The sequence below is a fragment of the Nycticebus coucang genome, chromosome 12, assembly GCF_027406575.1.
Source record: "Nycticebus coucang isolate mNycCou1 chromosome 12, mNycCou1.pri, whole genome shotgun sequence".
In the NCBI taxonomy this organism is placed as follows: domain Eukaryota; kingdom Metazoa; phylum Chordata; class Mammalia; order Primates; family Lorisidae; genus Nycticebus; species Nycticebus coucang.
Genome location: NC_069791.1, coordinates 38,623,060 through 38,646,260, shown reverse-complemented (window position 1 = coordinate 38,646,260; position 23,201 = coordinate 38,623,060). Strand labels below are relative to the sequence as shown.

Sequence of the window (23,201 nt, the reverse complement as noted above, 5' to 3'; positions counted from 1 at the left end):
TCACCAATGAACATGATATAGGTATTAATTTCTTTGAATAATGTTTTATTGTTTGGACACCTGTTAGAAAATTTATTCATTGCATTCCAATTTTTTTTATACTACACTGAGTAGCATGCTTTACTAATATTATTTTCTAATTGCTACTGATTTAAGAAAAACTACATTTGATTTCATATAATGTCCTTGTATCCAGTTAACTTCTTAAAATTAACTTGTTAATTTTGACAGTTCATATGTAGCAACATTACAAAACGCCACTGATATGTTATTTATTTTCTTATCTTCACAAATTTCTATTCTTTTCTTTTCTGCCATTTCCCTAGCTAAGCCACCCAGTACAATGTATAGAAATGTTAAGACAAGACTTTATCACTTTATCTTCTTACTCCTGACATCAATGGGAAATCTTTTAACATTTCCTATTCAACTATGTTTGCCATAAGATTTTTTTTTTAAATTATGATTGTTTCTTGAAGTATATCACATGGAATTTGTTGTGATTTTTTTATCATTCTAGGTAAATATTTACTTTGTAACCTCTTTTTTGTATTTATAATTTGGAATTTTTTATATAGACCTTCCCTTCAAATTTTATAAGCTTAAAACTTTGCAACACTTAGCTCGGCCCTGCATTACGAGGCATAGCAGCTTCCAGCTCACTGACCTTTCCTATGTCATCTTTCATCCCTATGCTTGTAGCCTCCTGGTTAAAAGATGCTGCTGCTCTCTGAGTTACAGAACAACAAATAAAAATACTAATTCAAACATTATTGACATGTTACTACATAATCAGAGTTTTTGCACAAACTTTCAAGGCAAGTCTTGGTGGGAAATGATAACTTTGGGTTGATAAAGAGCAAAATCCAGTCCTTCTTGAGGGACTAAAAGAAGCAAATACAAGAATGTGCCCTTTGCTGCTAGCTGCAAGCACAACGGTTATAGTTTAGGGCAAGGCCAGTGGGCCCTGCTAATTGGAAAGGAATTTCTTCCTGAAATAAAATAATAAAACCTAAGGTGAAGGAGGGAAGGGGAGGGAGAGGGAGAGGGAGAGGCTGGGAGGGATAGCAGGGGACAATAGGGGGACCACAACTATGGAGCACATTGAAAGTACAAGTTGGATCTATCATGTGTAGAACACAAATGCCCTAATGTTATAATTGGGTAAATGAGGTGAAAGCTATATTGACTAGTACGATGTAAACACTCCAATTTGAACAAATAATCAACACACTGAAACTGGCATAAATGTATTTATGATCTATATGCAAAAGACTTAATAAAAAATGAAAAAAATAAAGGGGAGTTTTCATCTTCAAAAAAATAATAATAAAGCTTTCTGAAAAGACTTTTTTCTTATTCCTTTCTGAACTGTGAAGGTTAGGCTTCAGGGAGCAGTGGCCATCTTGCAATCAAGAGGCAACAAGCACAGGGATGAAAGACAACACAGGAAGTGCTCTGAGGAGGGTGGAGCAAGGGCTCAGAATAAGAGCTGATCTCCTCAGGCCTCAGGGACACCAACCATAGACGTCATGAGGGGTCCCAATGTACTCCAACACCCGCTTTCTCTGACCTGCTTTCTCCTACTGAGAATAGTCCAGAGAGAAGCCGATGCTGAGTAAAATGCCATCTCCCCTAAGGAGGGACAACAGTGAACCCCAGGTGCTATTTCAAACAGCGCCTATGATTTTCAATTGAGGCAATTCAACTGGTGAATTGTCCTCAGAGTAAGACTCAGCTTTCTCTAATCCTCTCAACCCTATCAACAAGGGTCTAGAAGTGGCCACACGTGCTCAAGTAAGTTTCAGCTTATCCAATTCGCCCCCCTGACAAGGAGTCCCCAGGGAGCCCAGTCCTTGAGGACCTCTCCTAATTTTGACACCCACAGTTTTACTGATCCCATTTGCCTTGTATCCATCAGAACTAATCTCATTATGTCCTTTGCTCCTTTTTGTCAGTCACCTAAAATGCCCTAGAATTCCGAGTTATCTCTCATTCTCCTTCTAATTTCTATGTCTAATTTCCACACACCTTAGTCTCTGCTTTTTCCCTCAGGCTCTGATTCATAAATGAGCATATGCCTCACCATTGCACACTCAGCAAAATCTGCTTCCCCGAGACCTTCTCATGCAGTAGCTGCTATGACATGACACGACACTATATCCCACTGCTGCTGGCATACCTACCCAAAGGGACAGTCCGCTTTTCCAGTGCCATTAGCTCCTCCCTCAAGCTTCAAGGCTCCCCTTTGTCTTAAATCTTGGTTACATTTAACACACCCAGAGATGAAGTCCCAAACTTCAGGAGCTTAAAACTTTACTTTTAGTCCCTCCCCCCAAACCCGTCCTACCCAGTCTTTCTCATCTCAGTTGCTTTCTTTTTCTATTACACATACAATCATTCAGGAAATCATATTGGCTTGTAAAATAATCTGTAAAGAATTCTTCAATTAACTGCCTTGTTTCTATCCAGCTACCAACTCACACTCTCTGAACCGGCAACACAGATTTCCCCTTCTACATTCCGGGCGGCTTCTAAGCACATTATGGGTTGCGGCTTCCTCCACTCTGCTCTAGTCCTGCAGACACTCTCATCCTCTTCATGTTGCACAAAAATAAGCACGGCATTCCCCCACCCTTCCTGCCTGTGCTTCACCATTAGGGATTTATAGTATTTGTATGCATTGACTATCTTTTGTTTGTTTGTTTTTGCAGTTTTTGGCCGGGGTTGGGTTTGAACCCTCCAGCTCTGGTATATGGGGCCGATGCCCTACTCACTGAGCCACAGGCACCGCCCAGCATTGACTACCATTTCAACAGAAGGGAGAACAAGTGGGAGACAAAGCAGAAATGTGTCTGTTCATTTCCTCTCCTGTACCAAAAGCCCTGTATTGTCAGTAAGGCCTCTTTACTCGAAAATCCTTTCACTCACTGATTTTATTCATAGTTACAAAATAATAATGTGAGTAGATTAGGCTTACTGTTTAACATGTACCTTGAACTTTATTAACTTCAGTTTCAAAACAGAAGCTACTTTTTAAATAAATTTCATTTTCTAAGATTATTTTTGGAAAAGTATTGTTTGTGTTTTAACTTAGGACACAGTAAGTGGCATAACTATTGTCCTCCTGAATCTGAGAATGAGTTTTTGGTTTTTTTTTTTTTTTTTTTTTTTTGGGGGGGGGCGCAAAATCTGACACTACAAACAGCCATTAAGTACTGAAGTTTTTCTAACATTGTTCTTTCATGTTTTGACTCGGATTCTTGTTTTTAAGAAAGCGTTTCGTCACCAGATTTGAACTGCTGAAAAAAAAAATCCAACAATGTTTGCTGCATGATTTTTAATAGGCTGATGAAAGTTTGTCAGTACTCTGAACAAAATAAACAAATATATTACATGAGTAATAAAAGAGAGAAAGAATCAAAAGCAAGGAATAGCATATAAATGAGTAATCTATTATAAAAAGAATTGTGTCTGGAATGGGAAGAGTGAGCTAAAGGAAAATTCCTAAATAGAATAAAATATAGGCATTTTTCACAGGGAAGTGATAAATTCAAAAAAAAGTAAATGTTCACATAAACAGGATAAGAATTTCAGTCTCTTCATAATCCTAGTAACAAAGCACAAACTCAATGGAATTAAATCAATTTTCATGACAGATAATTTAGAAAAGGAGAGTGGGCCCTTTTTGTGAGCTCAAAGAAAAATTGCTATTTTAACACAAATACAAAGCTGGATCTAAAATCTGGTTTAGTGGTTTGTTAGAAATGTCCCTCTTAGGAGAATCTCGAATGCTTTGAAACCTTGGAGATACCAGTAGTGAATATTTTTACCTGGAGTGGAAAAAAATTGATTTTCAAAACAATCAATTTGGATATAAATTCTCCAGTTCTGAGAAAGTTAAGAATAGGACATTATAATTTAGTTTTAAATTCATTATCATTTGAAAACTTGGAGTTTTGGTGCATATCTTTGCACTCATTTTCCTTTGCTGTGACCTTTGTTTCTGCAAGTTCAGTTCCCAAAGAGGCATTTTCACCAGGTAGTTGACACTTCCTCAAAAGAATTAGGATTAAAAAGGCTGGAATAAAGCTTGAGCCTCTCAGTGCTGCTGGCAATCCAAGGTAGATGTATCTGTTTAAAAACACATTAAAATACATTAAATCTTGCATAGACAGTATGGTTAGTACAAACTAATTTTATATACTTTTGTTATATTATAATCCCATAAACTAATAGCTGCTACCTGTATTGCATGTCAGTCTTATTATCAGCCATTTTGCTGAACTCTCTTATTAACTCCAATGTTTGTTAAATGTTTATTTTCCACTGAGAAAATCCAAATTTATTTTTACCTTTTTCTAATCTTTTGTTATTATTTTTAACAATAAGTATTCCTGTCACTTGACAGAGAAAATGTTAGATATGAATGGTGCCATTTTATACAGTCTATGCTTATAGAACAATGCTCAAAAAAAAAAAAAATTACTATCTTTACCTGAAGTTGGTGGAATCGTATATCCTGCATGCTCCTGGCTTAGCACATTTCGAAGTTCCCCAATGTAAACATGTGGAGTCCACTAAAGCTCCAAAATATATAGGTGCAGGGATGCCAGCTAAAAGTAAGAGAGAAAAAAAAATCTATTAACAATGTCAGAGTTAATATGACAAAACGTGTAATTAAGGTCAGATAGGACCTATTCAAATAAAATAAATTTCCCATCTCTTCATATACTTCTTGCCTTAATTATAAAGCAGTGTTTACAAATAAGAGATATTTGCTAGACTGTTATTCTGGGAGAACTATTTCATTTACTTAGCAGTTAATGCAGGGTGAGAAAAATAGCTACTTTTACCAAATACTCGTGTGCAAAATGCATGTACTCCCACACCAAGAGATTTCTCTTCAGACTTGATACACCTAATAACAGAAAAAATAAAGATTTTAAACTACCATAATTTCTAGAAAGGACCATTTGCATGCTAATAACATACTAAGCACTCAAAAATTTACTTGCATTCTTAGTTCTTAGTTATTCAGGCCAGATTATCCAGTTTACAGCCTACTCAGGGCCCCCATTTCTGGTGACTGGCATTTTACCCTTTACTTTTTGTTATTCATTTCTATCAGAAAGTTAGGAAAGAAGGAAATATTTCAAATCATCCCAATTCTGTCTCAGTCTCCTCCTATTGACAGCAGTTTTTGATCCTCATGGTTAAACTTTAAGCCTAAAAAACAAGAACACAGCCCTAGCTTTATTCAGATTATTTCTATTAACAAAATGTAGAAAAGCTAAGAATTTACATGAGTGAATTTTAAAAAGAAAGTCATGAAAAAGTCCTAAGCTAATCTACTTTAAGTGGTTTGGCTTAACTTCAAGAGTTGCACAGAGCTTCTTCCATTCTCGTCAAAAACTCCTCCATCTTTTCACAGTTGCCTAAAAGTCCTACGAAAGAAAATAATAGCTCAATGGTGTTTTTTGTGTCCAACCCACTTCTCAGCATCGGCATAGCGACCTGCTCAAAAAATTCACCTTAAGAACGCCTCTGAGCTCTCTTCCCTTCCCTGATTCGCTGAAAGCTAGAAAAATAAAAGTGATTTTCTTCACAAAAGGAAAAGGATTCAGCACGTTTTCAGGGAATACTACATTTTATTGGTATTTTCTTGGAACAGAATTTTATTGGATAGAATAATTCTACAACCCTATAAAGTTAAGAGTTGATCCACACACTATCTATCTCATGGCAAGGTTATTTAGCCAACATCAATAATTTCACTAAAAAGGAAATATAAAAGCACAACTATGTTGGTCACTAATATCTTTTTTCTTGAATTTTGAATTTTGAATGACTACAAGTACATCAAAGACGTATATATTTGATAGCACATAAAGCCACTATAATCAATCTGATTTCCTTTCACTACAGAAAATAGGGCATTTAATTTTTTGTTTCTCTTCTATCTTTAACATAGAACTCTACAGTCTCACAGAAGCATGAGATCCTAATAGTTCATGGATTATAAGCAGTTTAAATTGTTCTCCAACATTTATCATTACCTGGCACTGATAAGAACATCAATTTCCAGAACTCAGGAATGAAAAAGAAAACTTAGAATGTAAGTTATTAAGAAAAAGCTGAGATAAATTCAACATATTTTAAAAATAGCAAACAAGGATAAATATTGCATCCCTTAACCACTGTGGTAGGATATCCAAGAAAATTCCACAATAATAGAGAAAAGTCTTCAGTATATTTACCAAAATCCAGGTGTTATACTCTACGATATGATCTTGGCAAGAAAAAGGGAAAAGAGAGCATAAAATACTATTGGTCTTATATAGGGAGTAGATATTAATCCTGAAAAGGTTTAAATTGATAAGCAAAACATGAATGTAGTTAAAAACCTCAATAATTGGGTTAACCACTTGAAAAAATAAAGTTTTCAAAGGAGCAAAAGAAAATCCAATCCATACAGTGGAAAAATTTTAAAAAGTGTATAAAAAGCCCTACCACAATAATTACAATAAGTACAGTAGATACAAACAGGTTAAGCACATCAATCTCAGGTTAGAAAATCCGATCTAGCAAGTTGACTATGAAAGGAGGTGAAAGACTAAAGATAAAAGGAAGGCAAAGATATGATGTGCATATTAATTGATAAAGGGTTCCCCGATCAGGGGTGGAGGGGGACCTCATTTACTTGGCTTGGGTGAGCTCAGAAATCAGTCTCATCATAGACCCCCATCTCCAGGAGCAAACAGGCCCCTTCCAGGGTGCATTCTCTGGATTCAAGCAAAGTCACAAAAAACGAAATCCTGATCAGTATCTTATCTGGGAGGTTCCTCGTGGAGTACAGAGCATATACTCTAGTGTCTCACCTGGGACAGAAACTGCAAGGAATGAATTCTTTTAATAATTTTAGGATTACTTTTGCCTGCAGACTCCTGGCCAATTTTGACATGTTCCAGATATATATTCCCAAAAGCCCCTGCGTGGATAGGAAAAGTAGCATATAAACCCCTAGTCAGAAGAGCCACGTGGGCTTCCTTCCCACTTGGGGTCCCTCCTCCATTACTGGAGGTTCTGTTCCCCCTCGTTCACGTATCTGTCTCTTTTATCTTCAGTAAACTGGCTTTTTGCTTACTCATGTGGTAAGCGATTTCATTCTTCAAACCTCAAGATCAAGGACCCAACACAAGAATATCCAACTATGTTATGAACCACAAGAAAGTTAGAATTGCAACTCCAGTAAGAAACAAAATGGAATTCCCTAAAAGAAAATACTATAAGATAAAGAATAACAGTAAGTGCTTGTAATAATAGAAATACAATAATTAAAACAAATGATTTAAATGTTCATCTCATATAGTTGACTAAAGAACAACCAAATTAAGCCCAAAAGGAACAAAAAAAGATATGATACAAAACAGAAATTCATGACATGAAGATTAACACGACCAAAAACTTGGTCCTTACAAAGGAAAAATAATATATACAACCCTCTAATCAAGTTGATCAAGAAAAAAAAAAAAGATGTAAATAAACAAAGAAGACAGAAAGTTAAAATACTTTAGATAAAGAAGTATTATAAACACTTACATAAGCTATTTACACGAGCACGTATACAACAGGTATAAGTAACAATCCAAAATGTGAGTAGATAACAACATTTACTAAATAAATGGAAATAATGAACAAATGCCACTTCCAAATAAGCCCAAAGTACAAATGCTTTTACAGGTGAAATTACAAACGGATGTTTTATTCAAATAGCTTTAGAAACTAAAAAATAGAAAATTTACCAATCCCTTCTGTGATACTAATGAGAAGCCAAAACAGAAAAAAAGTATAGAAAATAATAGATCTATTTTACTTATCACCACAGATGTTATGATTTTAAATAAAATATTTTTAATTGAATTAAATCGTGCCTTAAAGTATTGTGATTGTGAGGTTTTTCCGACATGAAAATAAAGTTCAACATTAAAAACTGTTACTTTATTTTAATATGCTAAAATTTCCTGACTATAAAAATTATATAAAATTGTTTTCAGACGCATAAAAATATATCTAATAAAGTTTAATAACAACTTTATTACTAAAAACTAAATGAAAACCATATACTAAAAATCTGCAATAAGCACCATGCTTGAGGGAGAAATTTTATATGTTTCCCAGTAGGATTAGAAAAGAACATGCAGACTCACTATCACCACCATAGTTTAACACAGTCAGAGGTCTTAATTGATGCTACAAGAAAGTTTCAGAAGTCTACGATGTGTCAGATTTGAAAGCAAAGAGATAAAATGCTTTGTATTTTGCACATGGACAACATACACAGAAAATCTAACAAAATCGGGCAGCACCTGTGGCACAAAGGAGTCGGGCACCAGCCCCAGCCAAAAACTGCAAAATAAATAAATAAATGAATGAATAAATAAAATCTAACAAAATCAACAATTTGTTAGAAAAAATAAGAAAGGATGCTGGATAAAAAGTAAATTTTAAGAAACAGCATTCCCCAATAGCCAACTAGAAAAATAAGAGAAAATAGTACCACAACTATGCACATACACATATATATGTATACAATACATACACAATTACATAAGATTTACATTTATATAAAATTATATTTTAATATGTACCTTTAGTTTAATTTTGCATGAATAAATTATATATTATTATAATATAAATATAAAATGTATATTGCTATATGTGAAAAGATGATACACATATACATTTATTGATACATATGTATCCACAATGATACCATTTACAATCATGTCTACAGTCACAAATGCATTTGTAATAACACAAATATAAATGTAAATATATTTATAATCAATACTAGTACACATCAATTTACAACCACAAATACTGTATCTACATATACATATGTATTATATCCATATATATGTGTATATGCAAATGTTTTTGATTGTGAATGGTTTCATTTTTTGTGTAAAGAGTATGGGTGGGTGGGGGTGTTTAATAAGAAATATTTTTGGTCTTTGTCCCTATTTCCTGGCACAGAGCTACTTGACACTCCTAAACTTCCTTTGGAATTTCACGAGTAATTAGAATCGATTTTTGTAATTCTTAAGGGGCCAGTTTTGATCACCTCTGAGTTTATGCTGATGAGATCAGTTAGTGTGGGGCCCCTAGATAGCTTAAGAATGGGAATGGTTATCCAGAAAAACCAAGTGAATAAAGGGTGGAGGCTAAGCTCTCTAAAAACTCTTAAAAAGATGATTTGATGAGCTTCTGGGTTGGTAAACATATCCACAGGCCAGAACAGTGGCACACCCCAACTCCTCCAGGATAGAAACTTTTGTGCTCCGAGACCTTTTCAAACCTGACCCTGGCTTCCATTTGTATGTTTTATAACTTTCATAACAAACCAAAAAATGTAAGTAAAGTGTTTCGTCACTAAGTTCTGTGAAGCATTCCAGCAAATTATCAGACATGAGGAGGGGTCAGGAGAATCCCCAATTTATAGTTGGTTGGCATCAAAACTGAGGGCAGGCTTGTAGGACTGAGTCCTTTAACGTGTGGGATTTGATGCTGTTAATATAATAATTTCATGTAGATAGCATAACAATTGACTCAAATTGTAGAACACCCAAGTGTTGTTGGAAAATAGGTCAGTGTGGGAAACACCGACACTTCTAGTACATAGGATTCTGTGTCAGTAGAGAAACTGCATTTTTCTCAGAGTGAGTACATATGTATATGTTTATATAATGTGTATATAGTATTTAGGAAGCAACTTAATGACATGTCACCTTTATGGAGAAAACTTTAAAACTCTATTCAAGGATATAAAGGAAAGTTTAAATAAAATATTTAATACTTAGAAAAATTAAATGTTAAATTAAATTGATGGAAAAATATTCCACATTCACCAGTATTTGATCAGAGATTCTCCAGTTGACCTGTGGAATCCATACAAACCCACTTGCAACTCACTTGGGAGTATAAAGATCCGTAGATAGCTAAATCAATCTGGGAAGAAAAGAATAAAGGAAAAACAAAGGTGACAGGTAGGTGATGAAGAGTTATGAGATATTAACACCCACAATGGTAAAGTAATAAAATCAATGTGACACTGGTATGAAAATAGACAAAGTTATGAAACAGAAAAAGGGTAAAAAGTAGATACATGTCATATAAAAACTTGAGACATGATAAAGGTGAAACCACAAATGAAGGAAGAAAGAACCTTTATTTAGGTTAAAATACTGAGAAAACAAGTATATTATATGGAAAAAAATAACCCTGTTATCTATCTCCCTACAATATCTACATATAAACCTGATTTGACATGGTTAAAAGAATTTTATGTAAAAAATAAAGCTGTAAAGCTAGTAAGACAAAACTTAAGGGAATGTTTTTCTAAATTAGTAAAATGGAAAACTGTTTAAAATTTGACCCTTGTTTTAAATATACAAACCCTAAGACAAATAAAAAATTATTAGATTTCATTATGAAAAATCTAGGATTTCATTTCATAAATGACATTGTGTAAAAGTTAAAAGAAAGGTGATAGACTAGACTAAGATAATTGTATCATGTAAACAATATCACATTTATATCTATAATTTACACAATGATCATCAAAATCACCAAGAAAAAGATAGGAAACATAATGAGGAAATGGACAAAAAAACAAAAATAAAAATTTTGAAGCAGAAGCCTCAATAGCTAACAAATAGTTTTGTTAGGTAGATAGGAAGGGACCTCTGGCTCTCCTGGGGACAAAGGCCAGTGCCCTGAGCAATTGCCACACCTGGGGGAGGAAGGAACACCCTGCCAATCTGCCAATCAGAACTTAATGCACCAACTGTGAAAGAACGCAGAGGAAAGGTGGACAAGGTCTGGAAGGTGGACCTAGAGAAACCTAAGGCTAATTATCATGTCAGCTTAAATCTGCATTGCAGTCTCCCACCCTGACAGTAGGGCTTTCAGAGAGGCTCATGGGAGATCTGTGAGCAAGATTAAGACTTGGGTTTTGTAACTTTCAATAGTCTATCAAAGTAGTTTGATGGTGACATTTGAACCATGAGGAGGGCCCAGCCTAGTCATAAAATAGAACCCCAGACCAAAATTGGGGCCCTCCTTTTATGACAGGGGGCCCATTGGCTGGCTGCAGTGAATGTATCTTTGCCCAGTAAGTATTTGACTTTTCACCTTGTGCTTGCCTTGTGTGGAGTGTGTCTGGTCATTCTTCAGACAAGAGCACACCAAGAACTGAGAACAGACGGCTGAAGAAATGCTTAAGCTCATTATCTCAGGAAATTAGATATTAACATAACAGTGAGCCACCATTTATCATTTATACCCATTGGAATAGTCACTAGAAAGTTAGATAATTCCAAGTGTTAGTGACATATAAAGAGATAGGAACTCTCTTGCAGAAAAAAAAAATGTAAGTACCTGCAGGGCTGAAGAATTTACCTACGCATGAAAAATCAAGTGACTTTGGTGAAATAGGGGCTTTCACAGCTTCAACTCAGCTGTCCTATAGGTTGAACTCTAGGCATGGCTGCTAGACACTCACGCCTTACCTATCAAAATGACCATTTCATATGGCTTACCCTAAGATACAAATGCATCTCTTCTTGTGTTGTGAGAGGTACACTCATTTGTCTCTAAAAAACAAGGAAGGAAAAAAGAAAAGGATAGAAAGGGAAAAGCCAATGGATGAACATTTATATTGCTAACTGTGTAAAATTCAACAATGATTAATGCACACCCCTTAATAAATGGCATCTTAGAGCACTGAGTCCATAGATACCAGGGGCTCCAAGCGGCTTCCTTAGAAAAAGATTACCCTGATACATGACTAGAAAGAAATTTAAATAAGAAAATAAGTTTTGTACCTCAGGAGAACCATATATCCAGGTATGGCAGCTAAAGAATAAATGAAACTGCTAATTGCTGACAAAATCAGAAAGTACTGGAGCATCATGGAACAGTCATGTCCTTTGTCACACAGACCAAGAACCGCAGATGAATTTCCTGATGTATGAATGCAGCTACAGTTTTGGAACACCTGTCAAAAACATAATATAGTATTCCTATCATGGTTGCATTTCTGTTTGCTATGAATAAGCTTGCATTCAATAAAAAACAACCAGAAGCAAAATAATAATAATAATAATGTATTCTATTTTAGCAAAAAAAAAAAAAAAGTCTTGAACACAAATCTCAAATATCTTTGACATAGCCCATTGGATCAACATAGAGACTGCTTACTCCCTTTACCTCCATGTCCTTTATGGTGTCTTTCAGGATTATAGCATTAAACAGAACATAGATGGATAGTTTCAACAAAATGGGTAACTTCATGTAAATACTTAGAGTAAATCTGCATTAACTACACCATCATAAGGTCATACTTCTGTAAAAAAAAAAAAAAAAAAAAAAAAAAAAACAGATACTGTTGCTTCTTTTCCAACTTGGGCCCAGCAGAATGGCTCCTGCAAACAAAGGTGGGCAAGAAAAAGGGCCATTCTGATTCTGCCATCGACGCAGTAGTGACTCAAGAATACACCATCAACATTCACAAGCGCATCCATGCAGTGGGCTTCAAGAAGTAGACCCTCGGAGACACTCAAAGAGATCCTGAAATTTTGCCATGAAAGAGATGGGAACTCCAGATGTGTGCATTGATACCAGGCTCAACCAAGGTGTCTGGGCTAAAGGCATAAGGAATGTCCCATACCATATCCCTGTGAGGTTGTACAGAAAACACAATAAAGATGAAGATTCGCCAAACGAGCTGTATACTGTGGTTACCTATGTCACCACTTTCAAAAATCTACAGTCAACATGGATGAGACCAACTGGTGATTGTCAGACACCTCAAATAAAGTACTAAAAGCACACACACAAAAACAAATACTGTTTTTCCACAACACTAAGTGTGACAGCCAAGACCTTTCACAGTACTTAGCTGAAATATTTAGAGACTTTTCCAAAAGGAAGCATTGTTTCAAAAAATATAGTTTATTTCAAAAGCAGAGTTTATTCAAACTTTTAAAAAATGTTATGTCTTCAGGTCTTAAGAATCAAAATTTATAGTTTACTTTGGTCACCAAGCAACATTATAAGTATTGTGACATTTTAGAGGCAAGAAAATATTTCTAACTCCAACTTCTCAAAAAAACTGTCAGTATGTAAAAACAGAAAGCGTATACATATGTATACACAGGAAAAAATACAGCAATTAGCTGAACAATCGAAATAAAACTGTCAACTTTATCTTAATGACAAAAATATTTTGATCTGGAGTATTTTGAACCCAAATTATTTTATAATAATCTAAAGCACTAGGAGACACAAATCAGTGCAAAGGTTTCACATGAGATCTAGGAATTAAAAGGTAATCAAGAGAGACCTCCCATTCGATCCTGCAATCCCATTACTGGGCATCTACCCAGAAGGAAAAAAATCCCTTTATCATAAGGACACTTGTACTAGACTGTTTATTGCAGCTCAATTTACAATCGCCAAAATGTGGAAAGAGCCTAAATGCCCACCAACCCAGGAATGGATTAACAAGCTGTGGTATATGTATACCATGGAATACTATTCAGCCATTAAAAAAAATGGAGACTTTACATCCTTTGTATTAACCTGGATGGAAGTGGAAGACATTATTCTTAGTAAAGCATCACAAGAATGGAGAAGCATGAATCCTATGTACTCAATCTTGATATGAGGACAATTAATGACAATTAAGGTTATGGGGGGGGGAAGCAGAAAGAGGGATGGAGGGAGGGGGGTGGGGCCTTGGTGTGTGTCACACTTTATGGGAGCAAGACATGATTGCAGGAGGGACCTTACCTAACAATTGCAATCAGTGTAACTGGCTTATTGTACCCTCAATGAATCCCCAACAATAAAAAAAAAAAAAAAAAAAAAGAGAGCACATTGAAAGTAAGTTATTTTTTTCCACACCAAAAATATTACTTTGGTTTTAAGGAAAGACCAATTTTATTTATAGTATTTGTAGGTCCAGTTCATAGTTTTAAAGTTCTGTCAAAAGACAATAGGCTGTATTACCATGTTTATTCCTGTTCCAACAGATGTTTCACAACCAGCAAGACAAGCTGACATATAGGACAAGCCATTGTCTCCACACACAGGGTCCCATGTTTTAGACGGACATTTGCAATCCATATTGCAGGCAGCAAGGATGTCACTCCCCACATATAAATCTTTTGGAATTCTGAAATGATTTCAAATAATGTCATGGATATTGAAAAACTGGTCAACCTTTTTTAAAAATCCTTTTCATTTCAAATCCCAATTGCATTTCCTCTCCTTCCCAAAATAGAAACAGAAATCTTCCAACCCTCAATGTGTGATCTGGGTACTCTAGCTGTGGTAGGAAAGATACATGGTTCAGTGTCCACACAGCCATGTTTTCAATGATTTGTTTCTGAAAAACGTGTAGGCAATAAACGAGCATTAATGGAGTGCCTACCACATGAGAGACATTTTCCCCGATGCTATTAGAACTCAAAAATGAGGATAACTTAATCTTATTAGGTGGAAAGTAACAAAGAGAGTTGACTTGAAGATAAAAATCTGCAAGTCCCATTTATCGTGTGGATTATACATTTAGCTCCAGTAACATAGGTAACTAAGTTAGACAAATACTTTTCCGCTAGTACAAAAAGTGCCCAGCACTTGTAAAGTCTCAAAATTGAATTTAAGTCTTTACTCCATGACTAGGCCTAGTGTGACTTTCTACACATTTTCTTTGAGATTCAGCATGATTGGAGGTAGAGAAAATCTTTAAATTCTTTACAGTTGAAATGCCATATTTCTATATTGATGTTATGGACGAGATCTGACATGAATTCCCTTTGCCACTGAACCTCTCTGAATCTCAATTTCTTCATCCATAAATTGGAGATTGCAATAATGCCCATCTTCAATGGAACTGGCAAGATTCAAATCAGATGATGTATATAAAATTAATTTCTGATTTTATATTTCAAATTGTTCTACTCTTACAATCCTTGATGCTTTTTGAAAGAACATTTTAGGATGTCCTTCATTTCATTTTAACTGATGACTCTTTTGTCTAAATATGCCCTAGAAGTGAATTTTTAAAATTTACATCACTGTGGAAAACCTTTCAATAAATCCAGATAGTTCTCAAAATATAAAATTTAAAAGTATCCAATGCTTTGATATAACTATACAAAAGAAATATATGAATTTATATATTAATTAATTTATTATATATGTATTAGAATTCAGTTATACTAAATTTGGAAATACATAAAGCCTATTTAGACTGTATAATCAACTCTTAATTTTACCTTTGTATAGGACTGTAAAATATATGGGTAAAATATATGACCTTAAAAAAGAGCTAACTTTAACACATGACCTTAAAACTATAGGCAGTTTCTTTGATAAGCACTTCAATGTCCACAAGCATATCCCAGATACAACCACACAAACACATACATATAAAATCATAAACTCACCCTGCGATATTCTCCCAACCTCTTTCCTAAGCCTAGAGCTTGAATGGATTGGGTCATGATTGACAGATGGAGGAAAGATACCGGAAGACCAGGGATTACTGCCATTAATTCTAATAAGCAACCATTGTAGAAAATATACTATTAACTGTTTATTGAAAGAGTGTGACATTCATTAGAAAACAACATACCCTTCATAAGAGGTAGTTATGCCAGCAACTGATGAATTATCACAGGTCATGAAAAAACTTAAAAAATAGAGAAGATACTCAAGTAAGGATAACCAACATCCTATGTGGGCAGCTTGTTTGACAGTGATCTTGAACTTCTTCATAATTAAACCACCAACAATATATCCAATGCATATTGGAGGTAAGTTATAAATACCTATAAATGCAAAATGGCTTATTAGAAAAACAAGTATGTTATCACTTTTATCCAACATGTATCATACATAAGAAACTATTTACATCCAATTCATAGTGAAGAATGATAATTTAATTTGATCCCCACCTAGTTGCATATTACATACAGGGACATTTTGAAATGCCCCATATTGGTAGAGAATATTTTGGAAGACTTATTATTGTCATTCATTTAATTAATTGTAGCAGGGTATAAAATTCTTGTAGGTAGGGATCATGACCAATATCTTTTTTTCTAGGTTATAGCTAGGAATGGCAAAGTTGGCCAATAACATATTAATTTTTATTCTCCATTCTGTAGGATTTATTTATTCTCCCTCCAGTTGTTTAGAGTTTGATTCATCTCAAGGTACTTTATAGAGTCACTTTGCTTAGCCTGTTGCTGTCAAGTGTATGAACATTTCACTGACCAGCACTCTTCCTCTCTCAATTCTCCCCCGATTAAAAAAAGAAAAAGGGGGGCAGCGCCTGTGGCTCAGTGAGTAGGGCACAGGCCCCATATACCGAGGGTGGCAGGTTCAAACCCAGCCCCGGCCAAACTGCAACAAAAAAATAGCCGGGCATTGTGGTGGGCACCTGTAGTCCCAGCTACTCAGGAGGCTGAGGCAAGAGAATCATGTAAGCCCAAGAGCTGGAGGTAGCTGTGAGCAGTGTGTCGCCATGGCACTCTACCGAGGGCAGTAAAGTAAGACTCAGTCTCTACAAAAAAAAAAAAGAAAGAAAAAGGGGGTGGCGCCTGTGGCTCAAAGGAGTAGGGCAGCGGCCCCATCTGCCGGAGATGGCAGGTTCAAACCCAGCCCCAGCCAAAAATTGAAAAAAAAAAAAAAAAAGAAAAAGGAAAAGACAGCCCTATGTTGCATTCATACAACGGCAGCACCTGGCTCACTGAATCACATTCTAGGGACAGCTTGTTTAAAATCCATTCCAGACCCCCACACTATAGTCTGATTTAGTGTGTCATAAATGAGGGGGTCCCATGTTGAACCTGTCACAAACACTCTAGGTAATACGAACTCAAGTAGCCTGGGATATTGATGTTTTAAAGCAATGGAATGGACTTGGCACCCGTAGCACAGGGGTTACAGTGCTGGCCACAAGCACCAAGGCTGGCAGGTTTGAACCGGCCCAGGCCAGCTGAACAATGATGACAACTGCAACAAAAAATAAGCTGAACAGTGAGTGGGGTGGGCAGCTGTAGTTCCAGCTACTTGGGAGGCTGAGGCAAAAGACTTGCTTAAGCCCAAGAGTTGCTGTGGGCTGTGACACCACAGCACTCTACCGAGGGTGACATAGTGAGATTCTGCCTCAAAAAAAAAAAGAAAAGAAAAAGAAAGAAAATTGGTAAAAATCCAAGGTAGGGCAGAACCACTAGAGTTAATTTGGGAAAGCAGAATGTACGTGGCTGCAGAGACACCTCAAACTACAAGGGGAACCAGGAAATTAGCTAAGAGGAATTAGCTAAGAGAATCCATGAATTGGAGCCAAAGGGTAAAATCTCAGAGTAAAAATAAAAATTAAAAAAAAAAAGTCTCAGAGTAAAACACAGAATCCCGATGTGCTAATTCTGTCTCCCTTTTTAAATTAATACATTGCTTATTGGAAAGTTGTATCTAATTTCTGCACTCCTCAAGATTTCCATAAATATGAATTTGCATTTTGACTAGAGAAGAGAGCAGAAAAGAGAAGAAAGTCAGAATGTTTCTGACCTCTTTTTTTTTGTTGAGAGAGGAAGGAGGAAATATACAGAGACAGATATATCCCAAAAGATTTCAATTAGGACTTTCCTAGACCCGTTATCACACTGTTTATCATTTCATGGGGAAAAACAACATGCTGCTAATGCAGAGAAAAACAAACATACCGATTAGAAAGATTGCATCCGAAGATGATTTTCCATATTGCTGTTCCAGATATTTAGGCATGAAAGAGATCATATTAATGAATGCATTGAACTGTATCACACTTATAAGTATGAAAAGCATGTAAATTGGGTTGCATGAAAGACTTTTCATGAATGGTAAAAAATCTGAAATGAAGAATGACAACAGTGTCAAACTAACTTTGCTTTGCATTTTGAATTGGCTTTTTTGGAAACAGAAATTATTTTTTTCCCCCATCTTATAATGTGTACATGTTTGTTAGTTCTTTTAAGCACTTGAAAACTGGAGTGATAGCATTGCCTTGGTAGCTTCTAGAAGTCAGTAACACACGTATAGGTGACTGTAGGAATCAGAGAGCAATAGTTTTGCCGTCAGTATCTCACTATTGTGTCTTCCAGCAAAACTCTAAGGTGACCACAACATTGTCTGTGTCCAAACCAAGTCCTTTTGGTTCTTATCTTTTTCCTCCTATTAATACGTATATTGTCTCTTCCTTAGAGATCATCTAGAATGAAAGATGCTTACTTGTTCTGTTCTCTAAAGTCTAGGAGGAAATAAATTTGATAAAGAAGTTCATACTCAAATATGGGTTGGTATCCCTCCTTGAATATTTCCAATGAAGACTTATGCGGGAATTAGTGGGTTATGAATTGGCTCAAGCACCAGGTATCTTTCTGCTTCTTCAGAATGATGGTTTTGTGGTTATGCCAATGCATAATAACAGGGTGCACATTAGAACCATCTGCAGCTATTTTTAAAAACCCCAACACCCAGGTCCCACTCTCAGAGATGCTAATCATTTGGCACAAATAACCTTGTCAATTATTTAACCAAAACCTTTTTCCTGTTTGAAAAGGCTCAGAGCCAAATTTGTGGCCGTTCTCCAGTAAATGTGCTGGGTCATGGTGCTGCCATTTCAGTTCAAATTCTCATTTCTAATTTCTTTTCACTTTCTCTGGTTCATGATGCCTCTTGATTCCCTTATTTCTTACTATTCTGGTTTGCTTAATAAACTGCATAAAATTCATTCTGAGATAACAGATTAATAATTGAACGATTTAGAAGAAGAAGGAGCACAGCTTAATATAAAGAAACAAATTCTAGTTATAGAATTAATATTTACAAATAAGGTACATGACAGGGGAGAGCATCGTTGTCCTAGCTCTTTGGAGCTTTTTCAATCACAAGTTTGCTGACATCCTGTCCTAATAGATGACTCTCAGTCATTCAAGTTTATTTTCTATGTGTCTACTATTAAGCTAAGCTCTTTCTTAGTTTTGAAAATCAAACTGATCTTGCAGACCACAAGAGAGTCTATCAGTCTACATCAACCCTTCCAGAAGAGTTGTTAATATAATCTTGATTCTGAGAATTTGCAATATTCTGACGTGGCTCGTAACAAACCAAGAAGTATTAAAATATGTTCAATTGTGGTGAATTTGTAATTGTTAACAAAAATTCTGTGCAAATTGGTGTTCTAACTAATGGATGGGGGAGATATAGATAAAGTAACAATAAAAATACTACTATTAGTAGCAATAAAATGGTAATGTGTGTCAGAATTCCTTTTACCTTTACAAAACAATCTATATCATTACATACTATTATTATCTCCATTATACAGACAAAGAAACTGAGTCCTTCCACATCCTCCAAAGAAATTCTCCTTGAGAATTCCAGTGCCAGTGCCCATGACATCAAATTTATACTTAAATCAAACTTATACTTAAATCAGACCTGCTGGGAATACCACAGAACTTCCAGGTATCAGAAATTTTTGGAATTTCCTAGGTGATTCCAATGTTTAGCCAAGTTTGAGAATCAGTGCTCTAGAGTGCTAAATACTTAGACTCTCTCAGCTTAGTCTCCCATAGAAAGACCTGTAAATTATGCTTTGAGCTTATATTGAGGACCTATATATATTTTTTTCAGATTAATATGAGGGTACTAACAATTATGTTATAATATTTGCATTTGTTAGGTAAATCTCTGTTATATGTGTGTCCCCCACCTAGAAGGTGTGCCATATACATTTACATGGTGCCCTCTAGGTGGGAGCATACCAGGAGACTTATATTTTTTAAAAATTACATAAAATACTCCCTGTATTTGCTAGAAAACTACTATGTGGCTCAATATTATCTCTATCATATACCTCATATAACAATACTTGTTTTCCTTTTTTTTTTTTAAGAACTATGTTCCCTATAAAGTAGATTTTTTAAGCAAATGGGACCAAATATAGAAAGAGTCTAAGTGCCCAGGCTGACATAAAAATTTATATAAATGCAAATGATCTGAGATAATCTAGCTCCCAAATTACATCATTTACTTTCAATTAGTAGTATAGGAAGAATTAAACAATTTAGGCATTGTGGATGGGTAACTGGTTGTGAATGACAGTTGAAATGTCTTAACACAGCATGTTATAGTGTTAGACTAAAATACAGAAACAGCTATATAAAATGAACAAGACATTATGTAGTACTTAAAATGTTTATATTTGCCTTTAGTGATTCCATCCTTTTGCTTCTTGACCTCTTCTCTTTGTTTCTCTTCCTTGTTATTTTTAATCATGTCTGCATCATGCTCTAGACCTTCCTTTGGAAGAGTTTTGGGCAAAAAGAAAAAGGGAATGGCCGTGAGCACATTCACTCCTGCACAAATCAAAAAGCCAAACCACCAGGCGCCAACCCAGCGAGTGTCTGTGGGAGTTATGGTCAGATCCTCTGTAAAGAAATAAATGCCTTTTTATTAACTCGTCATTATTTCCTGTACAAACAATAGAAAAGTATTAAAGTTATACTTCTCAGCTCTATCCAAGTATAAAATTTGTATATAATTGAAACATTCATAAAATTTGTCTGATAATATGTGGTATTACAATATTGCTTACTAATAAATTACTGTGATTATCAGTCCTAACATGTAAGGAATTTCAAAACAGACGATTACAAAATAACTGGAAGGTCTGTTAAATTCTTCACAAATAATTGTTTGATTAGAAGAAATTGAAACTACTGTGCTTAAATCTTTTGAAACCAAGAACTATGGTTGAAGTGAAATAAAAAGAACCTGGATTTTGAGTCCGATCAGAATTTTCTACTGTTCTACTGCTTACTGGTTTGAAGTATTTGAAAAGTTATTTAAACTCTTCCACTTCAGTTTGCTCTCTGGTGAGGTGGAGATACTCTAACCAAAGGTCAAGTAAGGCAATGATTACTGTGATAACACACGAGACATAGATGTTATTGATTACCTGTGTTCACAGATCCAGTGTCTACGTAAACATTTGCACAGAATGATGCTAACAAAAGTCCAATCAAAGGACCAATGATAGCTCCTGTTTCTATAAACCCTAAAAATGAACAAAAATATAAAGTTACAGTAGAGTTGTATACCCATGTAAAGAGTTCTAAGTCCATGAAAAGTCTGAGATTTAATTATTCTTGATTTACATATTCAATTTGTTTATGTATTAGCAATGTTTGTTTCTGTAATTGTTGAAAAACAAGCCTCATAATTTAAAGAAACTTTTCTAGTCCTCCAAATTCTTTTTCATGGGTCACAGGTAGAGATTTTTGGTAGCAGCATGGACAGTCCCAGCTGGGATCATTCTATAGACAGAGCTGCAATATAAAGCAAGAGCCTTTGAATTCTTTCCATAGCAATATCATGTTAAGAGGAATTTCTGCACATTCCACAGAAAATCTCCACTCTCAAACCTCCCACTTGAACTTCCTTCTGAGGAAGGAAGCCACTTGAGTTGTTACTCTTTGGAACTTTGTTGTGAGCTGCCTCAGGACTTGCCTGCAATTCAGACTTTATGCTAAGCCATTCCTGCTCACTGAAAATCCAGACATAAGCTTCTTCAACTTTCATCTTTTTCATTCCAAAATTTGTTTGTGCCTATTGTCTCTGTTTTCTCCACAATTCATGGAGAAGCCCCTGTATCACATCCAACTTCTTATCACCAGCCCCTTCTCTCTTCTCTGAAGCCTTGGCCTCCCAAACACTCCTTCTGTGTTTATGTCACCTTCCGTCCAATGACTGTACAACGTCTCAGATCCACCTTGTTTCCTTTCCTTCCACTGCACTCTCTGCCTCTGCTTCCTCACCTGTCACTCACTCAAACCCTTTCCCTCTATCCTCCAGATACTCTCAAGTACCACCAGTGGTCTCTTTGTCACTAATCCAGTGTCTTCCTTTGGTCTTCATTCTCTTGAATCTCCAGGTTATCTGACAGTACTGGTACTCCAGGGACACTAGATTTGTGGCATTTCCAGTAGCACAAAGCAGATTTAACAAAGTGGCTCATTTGTAGTTAGCATAAAACCATTCCATTCAACAAACTTTTATTGATGATCAACCGGTAAAAGGCACTCTGATCATCATCATCTGGAAACCACTAAGAATAAAAATGAATAACTAATTTCTACTATCAAAGAACTTACTACCCTAAAAAGGAGTTAAGGCAGCCTCTCAAACTTACCAATATATAGGGGAGAGTTTTCAGATTTGGCAAAATCTTCTATATAGGAAATACCCAAAGGCATGATGGGAGTTTCACCCATTCCACGTATAATATTTCCTACTAGTACATACACCCACATTAATGATTTGACTTCCTTCATACACTCTGTGTTAAAAGAAAAAAGTCATTGCATTAGTGCTTAGTCAATTGTTGACGATACTTAATGTCTACAGTGTTCTGCAGACATTTCACAGTTCCTATGTGACCATGGTACCTTGTCAATGATTTATATTACTACACCAACAATGAATCATTGGCTCATCTCTATTGCTTTTTATGACAGGTCTGGACAAGCATGAGTGTTATGTTGGAGCCAGTTCCTACTGGGTTGGGAAAGATGAGTTTGCATCCCTCTTCCAAATTCACTGTTTAGGGGTAACTCTTCGGGGGTTTGATGAGAATATTATGCCACAGAAACTTCCAAATACTAAAAATCAAGGCTTTTTTTTTTTCTCCCAGGGGTTCAGTTTACCAGTAGCTACTAGACCCAGTTAGCACCCACAAGTGTCACCCAATTCTTACACAATCTTGAAGAGAGGAGAAAAATATACACACACAATATCTCTCCCTGAAATTGATATATATGTATAAAATTTAAACAAGAGAATCACTACAGTTTGAATTCTCTATAGCTCTAATTACTTTATAGAAACTAAAAATATTTGACTGGGTAGTAATGATATTTTCTCTATAGACTCTACTGTATACTATAACCATCAAAGAATTCTCAATAAAGAAATCCGCTCCAATCTTTGGAGCAGCCATTGCTTAGTAGAATAAGCAAAAAGGAGTTAAGGCAGGTAATTGAAAAGGGAAAACGTAATTAAAATTGGGAAAGATAAGGAGA

General features: G+C 35.5%; 1 protein-coding gene across 4 annotated transcripts in view; it reads right to left on the bottom strand.

The window, feature by feature from the left end:
* Window positions 1-3,308: 3,308 nt before the first annotated feature.
* Window positions 3,309-23,201, bottom strand: part of SLCO1A2 (solute carrier organic anion transporter family member 1A2) — a 40,123-nt gene continuing 20,230 nt past the window's right edge. For all 4 annotated transcript variants that reach the window (XM_053554116.1, XM_053554117.1, XM_053554118.1 and 1 more), the window contains exons 6-15: window positions 22,313-22,459; window positions 21,080-21,178; window positions 20,328-20,549; window positions 17,802-17,966; window positions 15,707-15,902; window positions 14,077-14,242; window positions 11,889-12,061; window positions 4,857-4,921; window positions 4,499-4,616; window positions 3,309-4,134 (exon numbers count right to left, since the gene is read on the bottom strand). In XM_053554116.1, coding sequence (XP_053410091.1) covers window positions 3,915-4,134; window positions 4,499-4,616; window positions 4,857-4,921; window positions 11,889-12,061; window positions 14,077-14,242; window positions 15,707-15,902; window positions 17,802-17,966; window positions 20,328-20,549; window positions 21,080-21,178; window positions 22,313-22,459 — 1,571 coding nt within the window. In that variant the 3' untranslated portion in view covers window positions 3,309-3,914. The remainder of the gene's footprint in view (window positions 4,135-4,498; window positions 4,617-4,856; window positions 4,922-11,888; window positions 12,062-14,076; window positions 14,243-15,706; window positions 15,903-17,801; window positions 17,967-20,327; window positions 20,550-21,079; window positions 21,179-22,312; window positions 22,460-23,201) is intronic.